Source organism: Ovis canadensis, chromosome 12 (genome assembly GCF_042477335.2).
Source record: "Ovis canadensis isolate MfBH-ARS-UI-01 breed Bighorn chromosome 12, ARS-UI_OviCan_v2, whole genome shotgun sequence".
Taxonomy (NCBI): Eukaryota; Metazoa; Chordata; class Mammalia; order Artiodactyla; family Bovidae; genus Ovis; species Ovis canadensis.
Genome location: NC_091256.1, coordinates 43,320,587 through 43,338,305, shown reverse-complemented (window position 1 = coordinate 43,338,305; position 17,719 = coordinate 43,320,587). Strand labels below are relative to the sequence as shown.

Below are 17,719 nucleotides of genomic sequence, written 5' to 3'. Positions count from 1 at the left end.
ATTAATAACAGCTCACCTTTTTTTTTAACTTTTTGGCTGCACTGCTCAGCCTGTGGCATCTTAGTTCCCTGACCAGGGACTGAACCTGCACCCACTGCCGTAGAAATGCAGAATCACTGACCACTAGGGAAGTCCACAAACAGCTCACTGTATTTGCTTCTGGGCCATTACTAAAAACACGTTTTAATAATGTGAAGCTTATAACCCAGATAACGGACTCTAAAAACTATCTAAATACATTTAGTAAAGATAAAAGCCACTTAGATCCTTTCAAAGATTCTGTTGTTGAGTTTTCCTCACTTTACCCCCACAGACTATAAAGGTAAAACTCTGTCTTATATGTACTAGTAGTATTACTATTATTTCTCTTATCAGAACAAAAACACAATACACAAAACATACTAGAAATAGTTGGTTCTTTTTAATCAGCTATTGATGGTATAATAAAATAAATTTAAGTGGCACCTAATTTAAACATTTAAAATAGTTCATTGAAGGATAATCTACAATGCAGTATGTTAAGCCAAATAGTCAAAATAACACCCTTTTTTTTTCAAGAAAGAAGAAATAAAGGCATGATCAAAATTATGACCAACAAGTTGGTTTCATTTGGACACTTATAGATGACTCTGTAGGCATACTGGCAGGCACGATGTTCAAATATCAACCCATCTGACTTCAGAAATAATGGTAAGAAAGCTATACATTTCAGAATTAATGTCTGAAATTAAAGAAAAATATCCACCAAATATCACAACAGATCTTTTAATGACTAAGTTTTTTAACATTACAATTGTTATTTTAGGGAACAATTTTTTTTTCTTTGAACATTTACCCAAATGCTCAATATGTTAAATAATTTACACAAGAGAAATAAGTTTTGTGTTCTGTACAAATTAGAGGACTCATGAATAAAATCCCTTCCTACCACCAAAGCTCAAATTTGCAATGGTCTCAGCAGAAAATAAACAGTTCACAATTTAAACAGAATTTATAGCATTACAAAAATTTACAGGACTCCTCTCTTATCATTTTCTTTCGAACAACAAAGGTTACAGTGACAGAAATGAATGATCAGAATGTAAAAATATTTGTGCAAAACTGCATTAATTGTTCTTACCATTCAATAGAGGTAAAACCTATGAACACACAATAACAATAATGAAGAAAACTACACTGAAAGTAATTCTATTTTAGATTTCAAACAACATTGATTATATTATTACTAAACATTCAAAGAAAACGTGGCACCATGAGCAGCAGGAGCAACAAATGATTTGGCAATTATGCCAGCTAAGGAAGCTGACACTGGAAAATGCCAAAGTGTATCTCCACACCAGCCATCCATCTCAAAGACTGGAAACAACTGTAGGGCTTAAAACTCACTTCAATGTCTTTATTCTTGGAATTTGCAGATCATAAACGAAATACTTAAGAAAGTCCTTTCCCCGCCTCTCCAGGAGTGTTTCTTGCATCACTGGAAATCCTTAGAAGAGCTGAATCATAGATTCTCTGGATTTACCTACACCAATCCATTTAACTGGGAGGCAGAAAAAGAGGATAAGAATAGCATTAGTCCACGTATAATGTTCAATCTTTGGGATTAACAGATCCCCCACTTTTCTCAGTGTTACCATTTAACTTTCCCCCCATGTCTTTTGCTATCTTTTTCCTCTAATAGCAGATTATGCCAATTTCTAAACAGAATGTGCAGTCAACATCCAGGACAGGGCAGTATGCCTTAAACTTTTCCTGTATCAATTGTACAATATTTACCACTCTTCAGTTCCTAGTGATTAGTAAAATACTAGCCCAAACCAGCAGAGACCTAAAGAACCTTTAATCAGATTCCTAATTAACTAGAAAAGATAGGCATCTTTAATAAATAGATGACAGCAAGAGGACACTGAAGTGACACTGTAACGTCCATATCTCACAACAAGTAGAAATATCTGGAAGAGAATACTATTTAATTTGCACAGCCTGAGAATCTGGCTACTGTACCAGTCTAGGGGAATCTCTCCTCATCGGCACGACATGGGCAAACCGTTATGGCGTTTTATAGATGTCACTGTTAAACTCACTGCTTTTTATATTTCAGAAGACACTGACGAAGTACAATGAGCAAACATGCTTACAAGATTTAATATCAAGCTGGGAGACACAGCTAGCAATATGGAAAACAAGATTCATGTTTGGAGATGAACCACAAATATAATCAGCAATATAAAATCAGGTTAAGTGAACAACAGATTTTATACAGAGGATATTTTCCACTCTACCTTTTGTCTCTGAAGTCTCAAACAGTACCAAAGGGAAAAAAGCAATGTTTTAAAAGACAGATTTCACATTACTAGTTCATAGCCATGATTTAGTTATGTCTAACTCCTTGGCCAGCTTATTTTTTTTTAATAAAGAAGTTTTATTCTTTATTCTTTTGTTTTTTTCAAGTTGGATTTCCTATCTTCTGCATCTATTATTTCCTAAAATCTAGTCAAGAAACTTCACCAACTCTCAAGGGTGGCTTAACCTCAAGTGGAAAAGAAATCACAAACCAGTTTTGATGGTAGTCAAGACAAAAGGATTTATTACTAAGAGGGAGAAAGAAATAAGAATGAATGTCACAGGGCAAAAAGAAAAAAAAAAGACTAACAAAGAATTAAAAACAGGGTCAAAAAGGGTGAGAGGTAATATATTGTCTTGAGGCATGTGAAGGATTACAGAAAGATATTTTATCTTTTCCTGGGCATCTGTGCAAATCATAAGTACTCTACAGAGGAATAATCTGTTTTATCCTATTTCAAAGATAGTTGAAATCAAAAGTAGAAAAAATAGTTGTTCATAAAGTATATTTACCTGGAATTTGAAGTTCATCTTCAATAAATCGAACATAGTTTTGTGCATTAATAGGTAGTTCCTTAAAAGTCCTTGCATTTGATATGTCTGTGTTCCATCCTGGGAGAGTCTTATACTGAACTTCAACTTTATTTAAGACTTCTTGGTTTGCTGAAAGTTAAAGAATAAATATATTTGCCCATGGTGTACACTGCCTACTGTCAAATGAGTTTTTAATACATCATAGGTTCACTATCTCTTACACTGAGCCAAATAATGTTTTGAAATCTATAATTTTTCAGAATTTAGGGAGGTAGAACAATATACTATCTAGTATTTCATAATCAAACATATTTCTGCAGCAATAGGATTATTCACCCTAACTGGATAGTGTTATTAATTCTAACATCAGTTCAAGTCAGGTTTTGCTGTCAAATGAGTTTCGGTGCCAAACTTACAACTTTCCGTTTTCAGAGCTTTTTAGACTTCCATACTATGGATTGGGGGCTATGGATCCGTATAACGGCAGCAATGTCACAGAAAGGTTTGCATACGCGCTCTCACCTGGGAAATCCTCTATTGTTTTTGTGACTGTATACAAAGACTTAGCTGAAAAATTTCTTCATTATCTCACATAACCAGTTTCTCTGTACTCCCTAATAGAAGCCGAAAATGTACTAAAACAAGAACAGTGTCTTTGACCAGAGGCTGTATAGTGGATGCTATGGTACACTGTCCAGACTTCCTCTTCAGGAGTCACACGCTAATCCCCCAGCTATGGGCGTACTGCCTGCTGAGAAGGCACAGTTCAGAATCGCCTCAGCGGTATCCCTGGAGCAGCCCATACCAATGACTAATCAAAATGAGGATATGAAGGACCTGCCTATTTATGTTAACTTGGGACTACTCTGGAGGACTATTCTAGTCCCAGAGTTTCCCATGGGACCAACTGAGGGTTTTTCATGGAACTTCTTGGCAGTTCAACTTCTGCTTAATCCTGCTACTTCTTTCCCCCTCCCTTACAGACATTGTTGCTCAGAGCGCTTGCGAACAAACTACCTACACGTACATCTCTGTAACACAGACTGTTTCCCAGGGAACCAAAAGTAAGACAATTGGTGCCAGGAGTGGTCTGAGGAAGAAGGCTCTAGAATCGGGTGTGGAAGCTGGATTGTTGCCAGCAGGCTGGCAATGAGGATGATTGCTAGTGGTAGAGAGAGTACAGCCTTTGGCATGTTCTAGTAGTGCAACTGTTCACAGAAGGTGAACTGGGATGCATGGTGGGAGGTAAGGCACTGGCAATAGCTGACATACTGAGAAATGAGCACAAGGGAAACAGCTCTGGATGGATGCCATTCATGAACTGGACAAAGACAATCAAAGGTTAATGGAAACACCTAGAGAGAATCTCATCTCCTACAGTGGAGAGCAGGAAGAGCTGAGGATCAGGCTTAGGACTCAATCATACAGATGGCAGAGCTCCAGAGAAAGCTGAACTCTCAAATCCAGCGAATCTGCTATGACAAGGCCAGATCCTGTTTGAGAAAAAAGTGGGACCCTGAGACTTTTGAGTCATTTGGCTGAATCCTTCTACAGATTCGCTGATGGCCTGCAGATGGGCTGAGGCTTCCCCTGGCTTGAGGATGATGCAGAAGCCTCTCAGGGCCTCCTCTCCTGACATGCAAACATAAGTTGGCCAAGGAGTCACGGGGCCTGCTAAAGGAGGAGAGGAAATATATTCTGAAGGATCTGTGGGACTGAGCCAGTATTTACTAGTAGGAGCGAAAGGAATATGTACAGAACTGGATCCTAAAGGTACAGGATGAAAGGATTCTGCAAGCGGTGGAATAAAAAGTTTAATAAGAATATATGGATACACGAGTTCTCTCCTATGATCCATGATACAGTGAGAATGCATCATGTTAGGAACGTTTGTGGACATCTAGAGAAAGTGAGGAACCACACCAAGTCGCACTGCTTGAGACAGACCATAGAAAAAGAAATCAAGAGACTCAGTGGGGCTTCTCCTTTTAGCCACGATGGAGTATATGGTTCTAGACGAACTTTTCTAGCATAAATAACTGTAAAACTGGACAAAATACATGACAGCTCTTTCCAGGTAGCGGTCAATAGGTAGCACAAACTGTGGTCTCTGAGAGGAAGAAAACTCAAGCAATTCCTGAAACTACTTAACTCTCTGCCAGGGACAATTTCTTGATCAAGCAAAGTCAGGACACTGGAGTCAGTAGGGAATGGTGGTCCCACTGACCTGAGAACACAGATATCAGATTTCAGGAAAGCTGAAGCAGCTAGAATCATCAATGGCAAGCATCAGAGAGGAGAGAGCTATATAGAGAGGGTGTTCCTCCGCCAGAAATGGGTATGAAGGTACCATGGCTAAAGCTCAACTATACATACACGGTCCCATGGGAGGCTTACCGGATAGCAGCTGTCACACAGCTGAGTGGGACAAAGATTCTAGAGGTCAAGCAGTGCTGGTGAAAGGGAAGAGACAGGGTATATGGGAGCTCCAGCACTGCCAGATTGGAAAGATCTCTTTACACCTTGTTAAATCTCCTGGCATCCAGCTGAGACAACAGAAAGGCTGTTCACTAAAAGTAAAAACCAAACTTTAGCTTGAAATCTACTACAGACTCTCCCTCACCCTGCCCGCTCCCCCACCCCCCACATCTACCCCTCAACAAGGCCTAAACCTAAGCTCTGCCAAGACCCACAGAGATAACTTGGAGACTGTCTCACACTAGGTTAGAGAGATTTGGGAAACACCTTGCATTCTCCATATACTATATGAACAAAGTATAAAAAAAACCAAGCTATACAAGGTTCAGGATGACAAGCCAGTAATTCAACTGTCCCCTAAAATAAGAACCAATACTCTTCAGAGTAAGATAACAGAATCCAAGTCTCTACAACATATTATGCCCAATGTCCAATATTCAACCAAAAGTCATGAGACACAGACACGGTGATCCACAATCAAGGAAAAAAAGAGTCAGAAGAAGCCAGACTGGAGATGGCCCAGATGTCAGCTAACAAATAATGACTTTAAACATGCTTCTAAGAACTCACAGTTCTCAATTCCCAAGGACTGGTCAAAAACCTACCAGTCTACCAAGTTCCATTAAGCTAGTCAATATTTCTTCATTTGACATATTCTTGGTCTTCCAGGATGACTAAACAATTTAACAGTTTCTATTTCTGGAAAATGGAAACATTTTTGGAACTTCCTGAGTAACTGAAGAACTCATATAACTAAAGATATGCCTGAAGAAACTCACTGGCTCTAGTAGGAAATCTCCTTACATCCATCTACTTTAGACACATAAGTTAGAAAAAAATCATTCCTGTAGCTTGACGGACACAGTGGGTTAATGTATTAAGAGCCTGCTTACCCTGATAAGCAGGGCTCTTTTCTCCTACCTCACATTTCTCAAGGAATGCCTACAGAGAGGTTACTTTTAAAGTAGGAAAGATAAGATTCAGGAGCAGCATAACTGGGCCCAGTGGTACCATGTCTCTTCTTTCCTATTTCAAGTATGAACACAAGTTTGTCATGACACAGCACCCAAATCCATAGCAACTATGAAACAAATGCTAGTGAGTATACCTGTATTGTTCACAAAGGGCATTTCAAGTCTGTGGCTGTATATCATAAATTATACAGAAGAGTTTTATGAATTGTTCTGATACATACACCTAATAAAAGAGTACCTGGAAAATGAGGTATAATTTCACCATCTAATTTGTATGCAACTCCAACTTTGATTTCCGTAAACATGTCCAAAATATCCAATTTGGTAAGCGCCAACCTAATTTTGGAAGAAAAGGAGATGTCAACAACTTGATGAAGGAGTAAAGGAGAATTCATACAAGGCTAAAAGTTCCAAAGCAATTCTGAAAACTGGTTAGAATTATATTTTAAAGCATACCACACATAAAACACTACAGGCCAATATATGGATATATTTTCCTCTATTAAAAACAATGACTTAACTGATCACTTTTCTAATAACTTTAACAGATTTTCACTGATTGATAGATCCACAACCTCTCGCTCAGTTTCTCAGGATCAAATAATACATATCCAGAGAGGGCGGCCTGGAGTAAAGGATGCATTCTGTGGCTGACACAGCAAAACTGACTATTCCACGTGAAGGACAAAATATGTGTACGATACATACACATATGCGATCAAGCCTCATTTCTTCATTCTCCTTTAACACTACTCTTCTGGTCAGAAATTGTCAAAGGAGAGTGAGGATTTCTTCATAACACATCAAAATCTCCCAATAAATTGACTGGAAAACAGTTTTCTAGGAAAATCTATAGAAATTAGATAAAACACTAGGTCCAAGATTCTTGTCCACAGATTATTTTTGTATCCTTTATTCTAATATTTGCTAAAAGTTAAGCCTGAATAATACAAACATGAATACATTTTTATATTATGTGTATGCAATATTAATAGCAACTTTTGCTGAGCATTTTTAGTGTGCCAGGCAGCATGCTATATACTCTCATCTAGAATTCAAAATACCCGTTTGATGTAGACAGTACTATTATTTAGATTTTAAAGATGATGAAAAAGTCATAGAAAGATTATCTTACCCAAAGTCACATGGCATAATGTATGGATCTGATATCTGAATCCAGAAGTCAGATGTCAATCAAGCCTATCCACTGAATCAGTTACGTTGCCTCCCCTCTGATATACACACTCTATGTTGCTCCATCTACCTACTCACCTTTCCACCTGCCTGTCTTACCTCCCTCTGAACTTATCTGCATGTAAGAGCATCAAGATTTTCTCTCCCAACCTTGGATGTCTAGGGAGAACAACTAGGCTCTCTCTCCTTATGCACCCCTCCCCTGTATTTTGGTCCACTTCTGAACTGCAATTTCATTTGGAGTCTAAAGAGTGAAATTTTTGTATTAGTGCACTACCTCAAGTTTGCACTCCACAAAATTTAACCTATAGTCATGAACTGTCATTTATGAAGTACGTGTTTCTAAGAATACTCACGCGGTAAAGCCATTAATCATATGAGCATATTTGAGCAAAACAAGGTCCAACCAGCCACATCTTCTTTTCCTTCCTGTCGTTACACCAAACTCTCTACCCCTTGTTTGTAATAATTCTCCAATTTCCTAAAGAACAGAAAATAAAACTTTAGGATTAGAATACCAATACTCTAAATCTAGTAGATCACGTAACATGTTATAGATCATATAACAAGGCATGAAGTTTCTTAGAGATAAACATCTTTCAGAAAAAATAACTAAATTGGAAGGTATAATTTCACAGAGATAGATTTTATGTGAAGGAGGCATTATTTGAAATACATTCACTTTTGACTTTATTTTTTAACCACTATTTTAAAGACCAACATTTTTTTCTATTATACACATAACTTCTAAAAATTTAGTTTAACATATATAAATATTGCATATTAAAAACTAAGCTGCTAATAAATATTTACTAAAATAGGTACGTTAGTCCAATTTGTTCTAAGAACTGTAGTTTGATGATTTTCCTGAAAACCATAAGGCAAATTCCCATCTAGTAGTTGCTACCACAATGTCCTTTCGAAGAAAATTAAGATTTAAAACAATGCTCAAAGTTCTAAGCTACAGCCACTCCCTACAACCTAATTTTCCCATCTATCATCTATCTATTCCTTAATTTACACCTTTCTGATTAAAGCCATCATTTCATCATCACACATATTCTCACGGAATTACAACTAAAAGACTGCTTTGTCAGGTTTGAATTTCAGTCTTGTTTATCTGTGTGGCCTGGGGCAGTTCCTTCAGTTCTCCAAGCCTCAGTTTCCCCATATGTAGAATGAGGATGGTAACAGCACCCAGCTCCCAGAGTTGCTGTGAGGATACAAAGAGCTTCTAAGTTTACAGCAATTAAACAGTGGCTGGCCTGAGGTCACCACCAAGTAAACAGTGGGCTATGATTAGACAATGTCTGGAGATCACTTTCCTCAACCTTGACTCCTAATAAGCTCTTGGTGAAAGATACCTGTCACTTTTAAATTCTCCCTCCTCTACTATCTTAATCCCCTTCGTAACCCACCTTCACTTGCCTGCAATTACAGTTACCTTTAAGTGCCCACTCCCTGGTGGCTCAGACGGTAAAGTGTCTGTCTACAATGCGGGAGACCAGGGTTCAATCCCTGGTTTGGGAAGATCCCCTGGAGAAGGAAATGGCAATCCACTCTAGTACTATTGCTTGGAAAATCCCATGGACAAAGGAGCCTGGTAGGGTACAGTCCATGGGGTCGCAAAGCGTTGGACACGACTGAGTGACTTCACTTTCACTTAAGTGCCCACTAATCTCTCCCCTTTTGTTGCCAATCTGTTGCCACTAACAATAAAGGTATATGTAATTTTCTTTAAAGTTGTGCTGATTAATCTTGCAAATTAAGTAAAATGCATAAAAAACAATAATTCATTAAGAAAAAAAGCATGATTTTTCATTTTCAAACTTTTGAATCAGATTTAGCTGAGAAACAGGCTTACATTGTCTTGCTCTGTAGGAAAGGCACCAATACCAACTCTAGTTGTATAAGCTTTCACAACTCCATACACTTCTCCAACGTTTTGAGGGGGCATACCCAAGCCAGTACACACACCTCCAACTGTACAGTTCGAAGAGGTCACAAAAGGATAAGTTCCTAAGAACAGAAACAAACAGTAAAATATACACAAATGATAGACGTTATTTTTTTAAATTCTGCATTTGAGTATATTCTAGGTATTTGACAGACTTATGGAACCACCCTTTCAAAGCCTCGATGTTTTATTCCTGATTCTTTTTGTCTGTAGAGATAAAAACATAGGTGGTTAAGCTATAGCTATAGTGCTATACTACAGACGCTCCTTGAGTACATGCAATTACTCGGTTCTGTCCAGTAGGTACTCACCTAATTTAATGCCAAAACTCTGGTGTTATCCTACTATGCAGATTTATATTTTATACTTTCCTGTTAATTTAAAACAGGAGTAAATTTATTTTACTCCCTTGATACAGATACCCCAGCAGCCTGGAGTGACAAAAGTACACCAAGAATTCTGTGGTATTCCACAGTTTATGAGCTTTTGATGTCTCTTCAGGGAATAAACCCCAGAAATGACAAGAGTAATCAAAGGTGTACTTCCTACCCTCCTCAACCCTGACCCCAAGATGCTCTTCATACTTGAATTATCCCCTATGCTAATTAGACACTGCTTTCTTCCAGATTGGATAGGCATATTATGATATCAAGAATATATATCTACTGTACAGAAATACACTTTAATTGGCTTACTTGGAGTCAAAAGTCAATGAAATGTTAGTAACAACTAAGAACAGTCTTATACTGAGAGATCATGTTTAGCTTGAAAGGCCAACAAAGGCAGTAGTTTGAAGATGATAAGCATCAAATTTTTAAACTCAGAATCTCACATCCAGGCAGTTAATTAAACAGACTTCCAGAGATCTTAGGATGTGCATGCTTAGTAACAATGTATATTATTAGCTCTTGATAGTTTTTAAAAGGTTGAATTATAGGTTCTTGCACAGAATCCATCTAATCATCTTTCAGTTCCAAGGAAATACAGTCTGGAATTGCTATAAACCAAACAACAACAAAAATCCCATTGACCCAAAGAGTGATTCCATTTTTCTAATGAACTGCAAAACACAAAATATTCCCTTTTTTAAAAAAGGGTTAGGATAAGATGACAAACTTTCATCATTTCTGAATATACAAGCAAAAAGCCTTATTCTAAAATCCTTTAATGCTAACATTAATCATGCATATCTTAAGCAATTTAGGATTCAAGTTATGCTCCCCGTAAACTGTATCTCACTTACCAAAATCAATATCCAGTAGTGCTGCATTTGCACCTTCTACCAAGATTTTCTTTGGTGGTCCATGGAGAGCTTCATACAGGAAATAAACTCCATCTCTCACCATTGGTTTAATCCTTTCCATATAACCCTATATACAAAGACAAAAACCAAGCTCAATGTATACTAATAAATTTACAATGTAAACTATCTGAGTAAAAATTACCCAACTTTTGACGATGAAAACTGACAACTGGAAAGGAGAAAGGGATTGGTGACAATGCTCACCCTATTGCAACATTTGGATTGGCTTTGGTCTCTCATGCTGATTTTCCAGAACCAGAAAAGAGACACTATTTGAAGAGAAGCAGTACTCTTGCCTGGAAAATTCCATGGACGGAGGAGCCTGGTGGGCTGCAGTCCATGGGGTCGCAACTGAGCAACTTCACTTTCACTTTTCACTTTCCTGCACTGGAGAAGGAAATGGCAACCCACTCTTGCCTGGAGAATCCCTGGGATGGGGGGAGCCTGTTGGGCTGCCGTCTATGGGGTCGTACAGAGTCGGACACGACTGAAGCAACTTAGCAGCAGCAGCAACAGAAATACAATGAAACTCAAAAGGTTCTACTTCAACCTCACTGCAAATAATGATAACAATTTTCTGAACAGCCCAGTACTCATACTTCATATACCAGCTTTTAGGAAAATAAAAAGAACTGAATATTGTGCGTTTATATTTTGTAGGTATTAAAAAAGCAGCACTTAAGAGTCCATATAACCATAAGCGCATCAAAGTCTTTCTCAAAACGTTGTGAGGGCCACCAGTGACACTGCCAAGCAAGCAAGTATCAATAATTGATTACTAATATTCTTTTCCCACTGTACTGCATTACAGTAAAATACCTTAGCAGTATTACTAGTAATATCAATACTAACTCACATAAACATGATAAAACTTTCTCAAAACATGTTTAAAGTATAATAATGCTGCTTAATTCTAGAGATTCAATTAACAATATAAATAAGAGTTCCCCCAAAGCCTATAGTATAACTGCAATAAAATTTAGTTTCAACCATGTTTAGCCAGACCAGTATGGAAATTCCAAGATCCACTCATGAACTCACTGAGTATGTTATACCAATTGATGGACACATAATCCCCCTCTGGTTCTAGCAGCCAGTCTCATGCTTCTTCCTGTTTTAGTCCTTTATTTTTAATGCTGGAATGACTGTACCATTCATCATGTTCCTTAAAGTCCTGGTTCAACATACAGCAGTCCCCCCACATATCCTAGCAGAATATGTTCCAAGACCCCCAGCGGATGCCTGAAACCACAGACCATACCCAACTCTACATACACTGTTTTCTATATCCATACACACCTTTGATAATATTTAAGTTATAAATGAGGCACATCAAGAGATCAACAATAACCAATAATCAAATAGAACACTTATGTCAATATACTATAATAATATAATTGTGTAAAACACTGTTATACTTTTGCAACAGCAAAACTAGCACAAATCTCTTTTTCCTTCTTTACAATTTCATGGAAAGAAGACTTATTCTTACTGGAGACCTTAGCAACCACAGCATATTTTTCTCTTTCCTTAGTAAGTCAAGAACTTTCACTGTATGGTTTCTCTTTGGTGTATCCAAATTGCCAGCATTACTGCTCTTGTACCTTGGGGGCATTAGTAAGTTAAACGGGTCACTTGAATATAAGCACTGTGATAACAGGACAGTCAATCTGGCAAGGGAAATGGCTGGTCAGCGACTAATGGGCAGGATGCACTGGACAAAGGGATGACTGATGTCTTGGGAAGGACGGAGCAGGACAGCAAGAGGTTTCATCACGCTACTCAGAAGGTCTCAAATTTAAAACTTAAAGAGTTGTCTCGCACTTGACCACAGGAAACTGAAACCACAAAAAGCAAAACCAAGGATAAGGGGAGAATACCGCTCAACGCCTATTAAGAATCTTCTTAACTAATTCTGGTCATTATTATTCATATCCTTTACATTCATATGGAATATGTATAGAATAGAATTGAAAAAATACACCTGTATATTAGCATGTAAATATTTTCAAATTGCTACTAATAAATTTAAAATATTTGTTGCATGACAGAATGAAAACAAAGTGGCAGTCTATTCTAAGCAATATACTGAAATCCAAATACCTAACATTCACAATGTCCCTTGAAGGTCACTTTTTCAGAAGAAATTCAGTGAGTAGGTAGACCTAAGATCTGCTACAACTCTAAAATGACATATAAGGTATGTAAATTCTTAATTCAGTTCTGGAACTGATGTCATACTTATTCACAGGAAAGAAAGAATAACAGTCAGCAGCTTGAAACTCCGAAGATTTTGGAGGAAGGGAAGGGTGGAGAGGATAGGCAACTTGAATACCGACCAACTTAGGCACCAACTGTGGTCCTAATTTTTGGTCAATAACCTTCTGTGTCTCTAAAGAGTACAGTGCTTTAGAGCTGTCCCTTTAACAGACCCTTTGGGGTATCAATCCTAAATGTGCTGGTTAGCTTTAAAAGTTATCATCTCTCATTTGTCCCTTAGTTGATCTATCCTCCAAATGCTTATGAGTGATTTTTATATAATACAAAGTTAGTCCTTTTTTTCTGCTCAAAATTATTGAGTAGCTAACCTTCCTATTACTGCATATAACATCAACGTAAGACTTATGATTTGGTTCCTACTATGTCTAACTTTTTGTGATCTCATTCACTGTAGCCTGTCAGACTCCTTTTCAAGTACTTTACTCTTGCTCCCTGGTTCCCACTGGATGTTTTGTTAAAGCCACATCATGTAAAGTTACTCAAACATGCCACGTCCTTTTAGGCCTATATGCTTTCAGACTTACCTTCAGTTTTTGTAATTCACCTTCAATGTCTATTTCCAAAGTAGGGTATATAGATTTGTACTGGTTAGCCAGAACTTTGAACCTGAGAAAAAACAGATAAATCAAGACTTTAGCTCTGTTTTAAAATATTCTGAATAATTTTATTCCATTCAAGTGATTTCTGGAGTTAAGTGGTCTTAATAACAATCCCCAAAATGAAGTTACACTCTGAGAAACAGAATCTAATTAAGGTCAGTCATATGAATAAATGATACATTCAAAATATGTTTTGCTGATATGAATATCAACAATATAATTAAGGTGATGTGTGAGGGGCAGGAAGAGCAGGGAATGACTCAAATCTGTAACCACAAGACTTAAATCTGAATTAATTATATTATACTCTGTGAAAGACAAAAGGGGATGGTCTAAAATAATGCTTTTAGGAGAGTCAGCGGCAGACATTAGCAACTTGTCTCCAATATTCTCACTGGAGGTGCCCTAACAATGCAGACAGACAAACTGCTGACTGAAAATGGATACACCAAGTGATCTTTGAGGCTGTTATTAGATGCAACCGACTAACTCATCATTGAGACACCATATAGTTTACTGATGATTATTAGGTTTCCCATGGAGATTTTTCTACAGTGATTAAATGTCAAGGCGGCATTCCTACTTTTCAAGCTGAGCTTGATTCATGTTAGTTCACAAATACTTGATAACCTAATTATTTCTAGGTGAAAGGATACAGCAATGTCTTTGAACTTGAAAATCTAAGGATCAAGACCCTAGGATATGAAGACCCCACCATAGCACTGCCACATCCCCCAGGAAACATGTCTATTTCTCAGTAAAGCATTCTAAATTCCAATCCTTAAATATAATTTTGGCTTTGTCTTTCTGGGGGTACTCATATGATATCGACATCATGTTATTTTCATGAAGTTAATCTCAAATTAAGGACCAATTCAAATGTAATAAAAAATAACTTTAGTATTTCAAAAGAAACAAAAAAGCCAACCACCACGAATCAACTAGAATACAGATTTTTATCAATTTGCATATTGAGTTTTAAGAATTCTAAAAATCCATTTGCTCTTTCCATTTCAAAATACAAGATAGTTACCTCTCAGAGAAGCCATCAAAGTCAGAAACAAGATCGCACATCCTGAGTCCACTCCGAGCAGCTTTGGAAGAATAAACTGGGCCAATGCCCTTTTTTGTGGTACCCAAACTTAAAAATAGATCAAAACAAGCTCTGAGTTAGAAAAGAAAGATCCAGTTCTTAATGGTCAGCTGACCACAGAGAATTAAGTTACTATGAGTGTTTTCTATTTATGCTATTTGCTTTATGTTTATTGTCATGATCTTACTAATTTTCTCTGAAATCTAAACAGGATAGTCTAATAGCTATTTTTCTTAAACTTCTGGCCTAGAATTGAAACAAAAAAAGACTAGATATGCTTAAAACTGCACACACACACCCACCCACAAAAACCCACAAAAAACAGAACATACTTTTTTCCCGCTTGTTCTTGTCTCTGTTGTTCCTGGATACCATCAGCTGCCTGATGAAAATCAAATACTGAGGGAGAAAAAACAAAATCAGCTGTCATTGACTCAAAAGTAATGTAGGAAAGCAAAATGTATTTTGTTTTAAATTACTTAAGTTACAAATCCCATCAGCCTAGCTTCTTTATGACAAATACAATCCTAACTGGTATATTATTATGAACATATACCTGATCATTCATTCCTATTTATTGCAATCTATCATATTTTTACAAATGAGTCCTTAAGATAATAATTTTGGAATACCCTACCCTACAATTCTATAAAGCTCATTTTACTAAGATATTCTCTGCAAGTTTTGTACTCTAGAATAATTTGGGGGTTATGTTGATCACCTCCCTCTTCTCTTCCTCATAAGCTAATAGTGGAGGTAATATTAAAAAAATCAAATCCCAGAGAAATCAGGAGAGAAGAAAAAAGAACAAATAGAAAACAAAGAGTAAATATAAATTCAACCATACCACTAATTATACTAAAAGTAAATAGTTTAGATACTCCAATTAAAAAGAACATTATCACAATGAATAGAAAGCAAAGTCTCAATAACTCGTTGACAATAAATGAGCCATAAATATAAAGATATAAATAGGTTAATAATATGTGCAAATAAATAATATATGCAAATTTGAAATCATTTATTTTCAAATAGAAGTAGCAAAGCCTCTTGAAATACTACTTATTCATTTGACTAGCTAATTCTTCAGAAGTAGGTAATCTTAACCTAGTCCTTATCAGAAACAGAAAAAAAATTTAACAATATTTCATGTACTTAAACTCAATTCATCCTACTTAGTTTTCAATAAAATTAAAGATCAAATCATCTATTAAACGCTTTCATATGTTTCTGATAAAAAGACAGTTATATATAAATATACTGCATCCCCTTACCAATATGAGCTCTGTCAGATATGATAAGCCTTTTCTCCCAGCCTTCCAGACCTAGAAGGAAGGGAAGAATAGACATGCTTAATTGAACATTTGTATAATAATTTTTAAATCTTAATTTCCTTAGAAATACAATGTTTAAAAGTGTTTTTCACTGAAGTAATCATTTTAGTATCTTTTCTTCTGTATAGGAAATATATTTAACAAGAATTTTCTCATCTGTCATTATACAAACTCATTCACAAATTCTATCTTTCTAAATGTTTTGCTCTAAGCTGTTCCAAACTCAAGCCAACCATAGCCACATAAAATACTTTTAAGCATCCAAAAACACAAATGGTACAAAATATCATTTTGTCAGCGGTGGGGAGTGAGGAGCAGAGCATGGGCAGAATTTTGAGAAAAGGGAGATAATTTTGGGAATAGTGCCCCTTCTCAAGACAATTACAAAAAATGTGATTAAACAAAATAATAAAATGTTCTCACTAATTCTTCCAAAGTACTATCAATTACTGTACTTATCACACTGAATTATAAGAAGATCTATGTATCTTCCCATTTAAGTGTAAATGCCTGAGAGTAGGAGTCATGAGTTTTCATAACACGGGGCCTGGCATCCAATAAATGTTCAAAGAAAATGACTATTGAATGAATAAATAAATGAATTTAAATATTTTTCTTTAAAGACAGAACCTTAGGTTATATGTATTCTAAGGATTAGCCACCCAGCCCAGGTTATATGTATTCTAAGGATAAGCCACCAAATACTAATTTTGAAAATTAGCATTTGAATAGTAAAAATTAATTACTTTTGATAACATTCAAAGATTTGTTTTAAAAATATTCCTTATAAAGAAGATATTAAGCCCTCCCATAGTTGTTGACATATAAACACATATGTATTCTAAAGTTAGCTTAGGCAATTTTACAAAGTAAATATTACAGAGAAATTCAGTAAGGTGATTCAGCTGGGTTAGGTAGGGCAGAAGGAAAAACAGGAGGGCAAAACTGTAAAGGGGGATGAAGAACAGCGGAGAGCAGCATGGGAACCTCGACCTGACCAATTAAAGACAGCAGACACACAAACAGGTAAAATTTCAGGGAAGACTGCAGAGAGAGAAGCAAGACAGGATTCTTTTAAGTCAGATTTAGTTGTCAGGAACACTTAAGGATGGATGGACTGCTACTTCTATGCATGAAAGATAAACTTTAAAAATTTAATAGGACTTAGTGTATTAAACATGAGTTAAGGGGAAACTACACTAATGATTTTTCTCAATTATGTTTTATTTGTACTGTCACAGTCCCCTCAAACCCTAGAAAGGCAGCCAAACTGAATGTAAACGGACTTTCAAAACTCCAGAAACGTAAGAGAAGGCAGGAAATCAAGGCTCTCTCTTTTTTTTTTTAGATGGAAGTGGATACACTGCATAGAAGAGTTTACCTCACTTGGAGGGAGGGATCTAAACAACCCTCTTTTGTCCTGGGTTGTAGTAACCAAGGGACTTCCAGATCGTCTCGGAAATGAGGCTAATGGTGTACAAAATGGGCTAAGTGGCTTCCTGAAACTGCCTTAAGCTAATTTTGGTTTGTGCAGAAGAGGATGCTAGCAAGCACAAGTGACACAATGAGCTTGTTTCCTAGAGTCGTGCCACAAACATATAGTAATTCTAGCTACCTAAAGATAAGGTTT

General features: G+C 36.7%; 2 protein-coding genes across 2 annotated transcripts in view; one reads left to right on the top strand and one right to left on the bottom strand.

Annotated features, from left to right (window-relative positions):
- SPMIP3 (sperm microtubule inner protein 3) overlaps positions 1-3,044 on the top strand; it is a 51,596-nt gene extending 48,552 nt beyond the window's left edge. Inside the window, exon 5 of the mRNA XM_069545513.1 lies at positions 2,102-3,044. Within this exon, the coding sequence (XP_069401614.1) occupies positions 2,102-2,124 (23 nt within the window). The 3' untranslated portion in view covers positions 2,125-3,044. The remainder of the gene's footprint in view (positions 1-2,101) is intronic.
- The window catches only part of ADSS2 (adenylosuccinate synthase 2), a 33,733-nt gene continuing 16,413 nt past the window's right edge, over positions 400-17,719 (bottom strand). Inside the window, exons 4-13 of the mRNA XM_069545511.1 lie at positions 16,030-16,080; positions 15,088-15,154; positions 14,696-14,803; positions 13,588-13,669; positions 10,724-10,850; positions 9,388-9,542; positions 7,880-8,004; positions 6,568-6,665; positions 2,857-3,006; positions 400-1,540 (exon numbers count right to left, since the gene is read on the bottom strand). Of these exons, the coding sequence (XP_069401612.1) occupies positions 1,488-1,540; positions 2,857-3,006; positions 6,568-6,665; positions 7,880-8,004; positions 9,388-9,542; positions 10,724-10,850; positions 13,588-13,669; positions 14,696-14,803; positions 15,088-15,154; positions 16,030-16,080 (1,016 nt within the window). The 3' untranslated portion in view covers positions 400-1,487. The remainder of the gene's footprint in view (positions 1,541-2,856; positions 3,007-6,567; positions 6,666-7,879; positions 8,005-9,387; positions 9,543-10,723; positions 10,851-13,587; positions 13,670-14,695; positions 14,804-15,087; positions 15,155-16,029; positions 16,081-17,719) is intronic.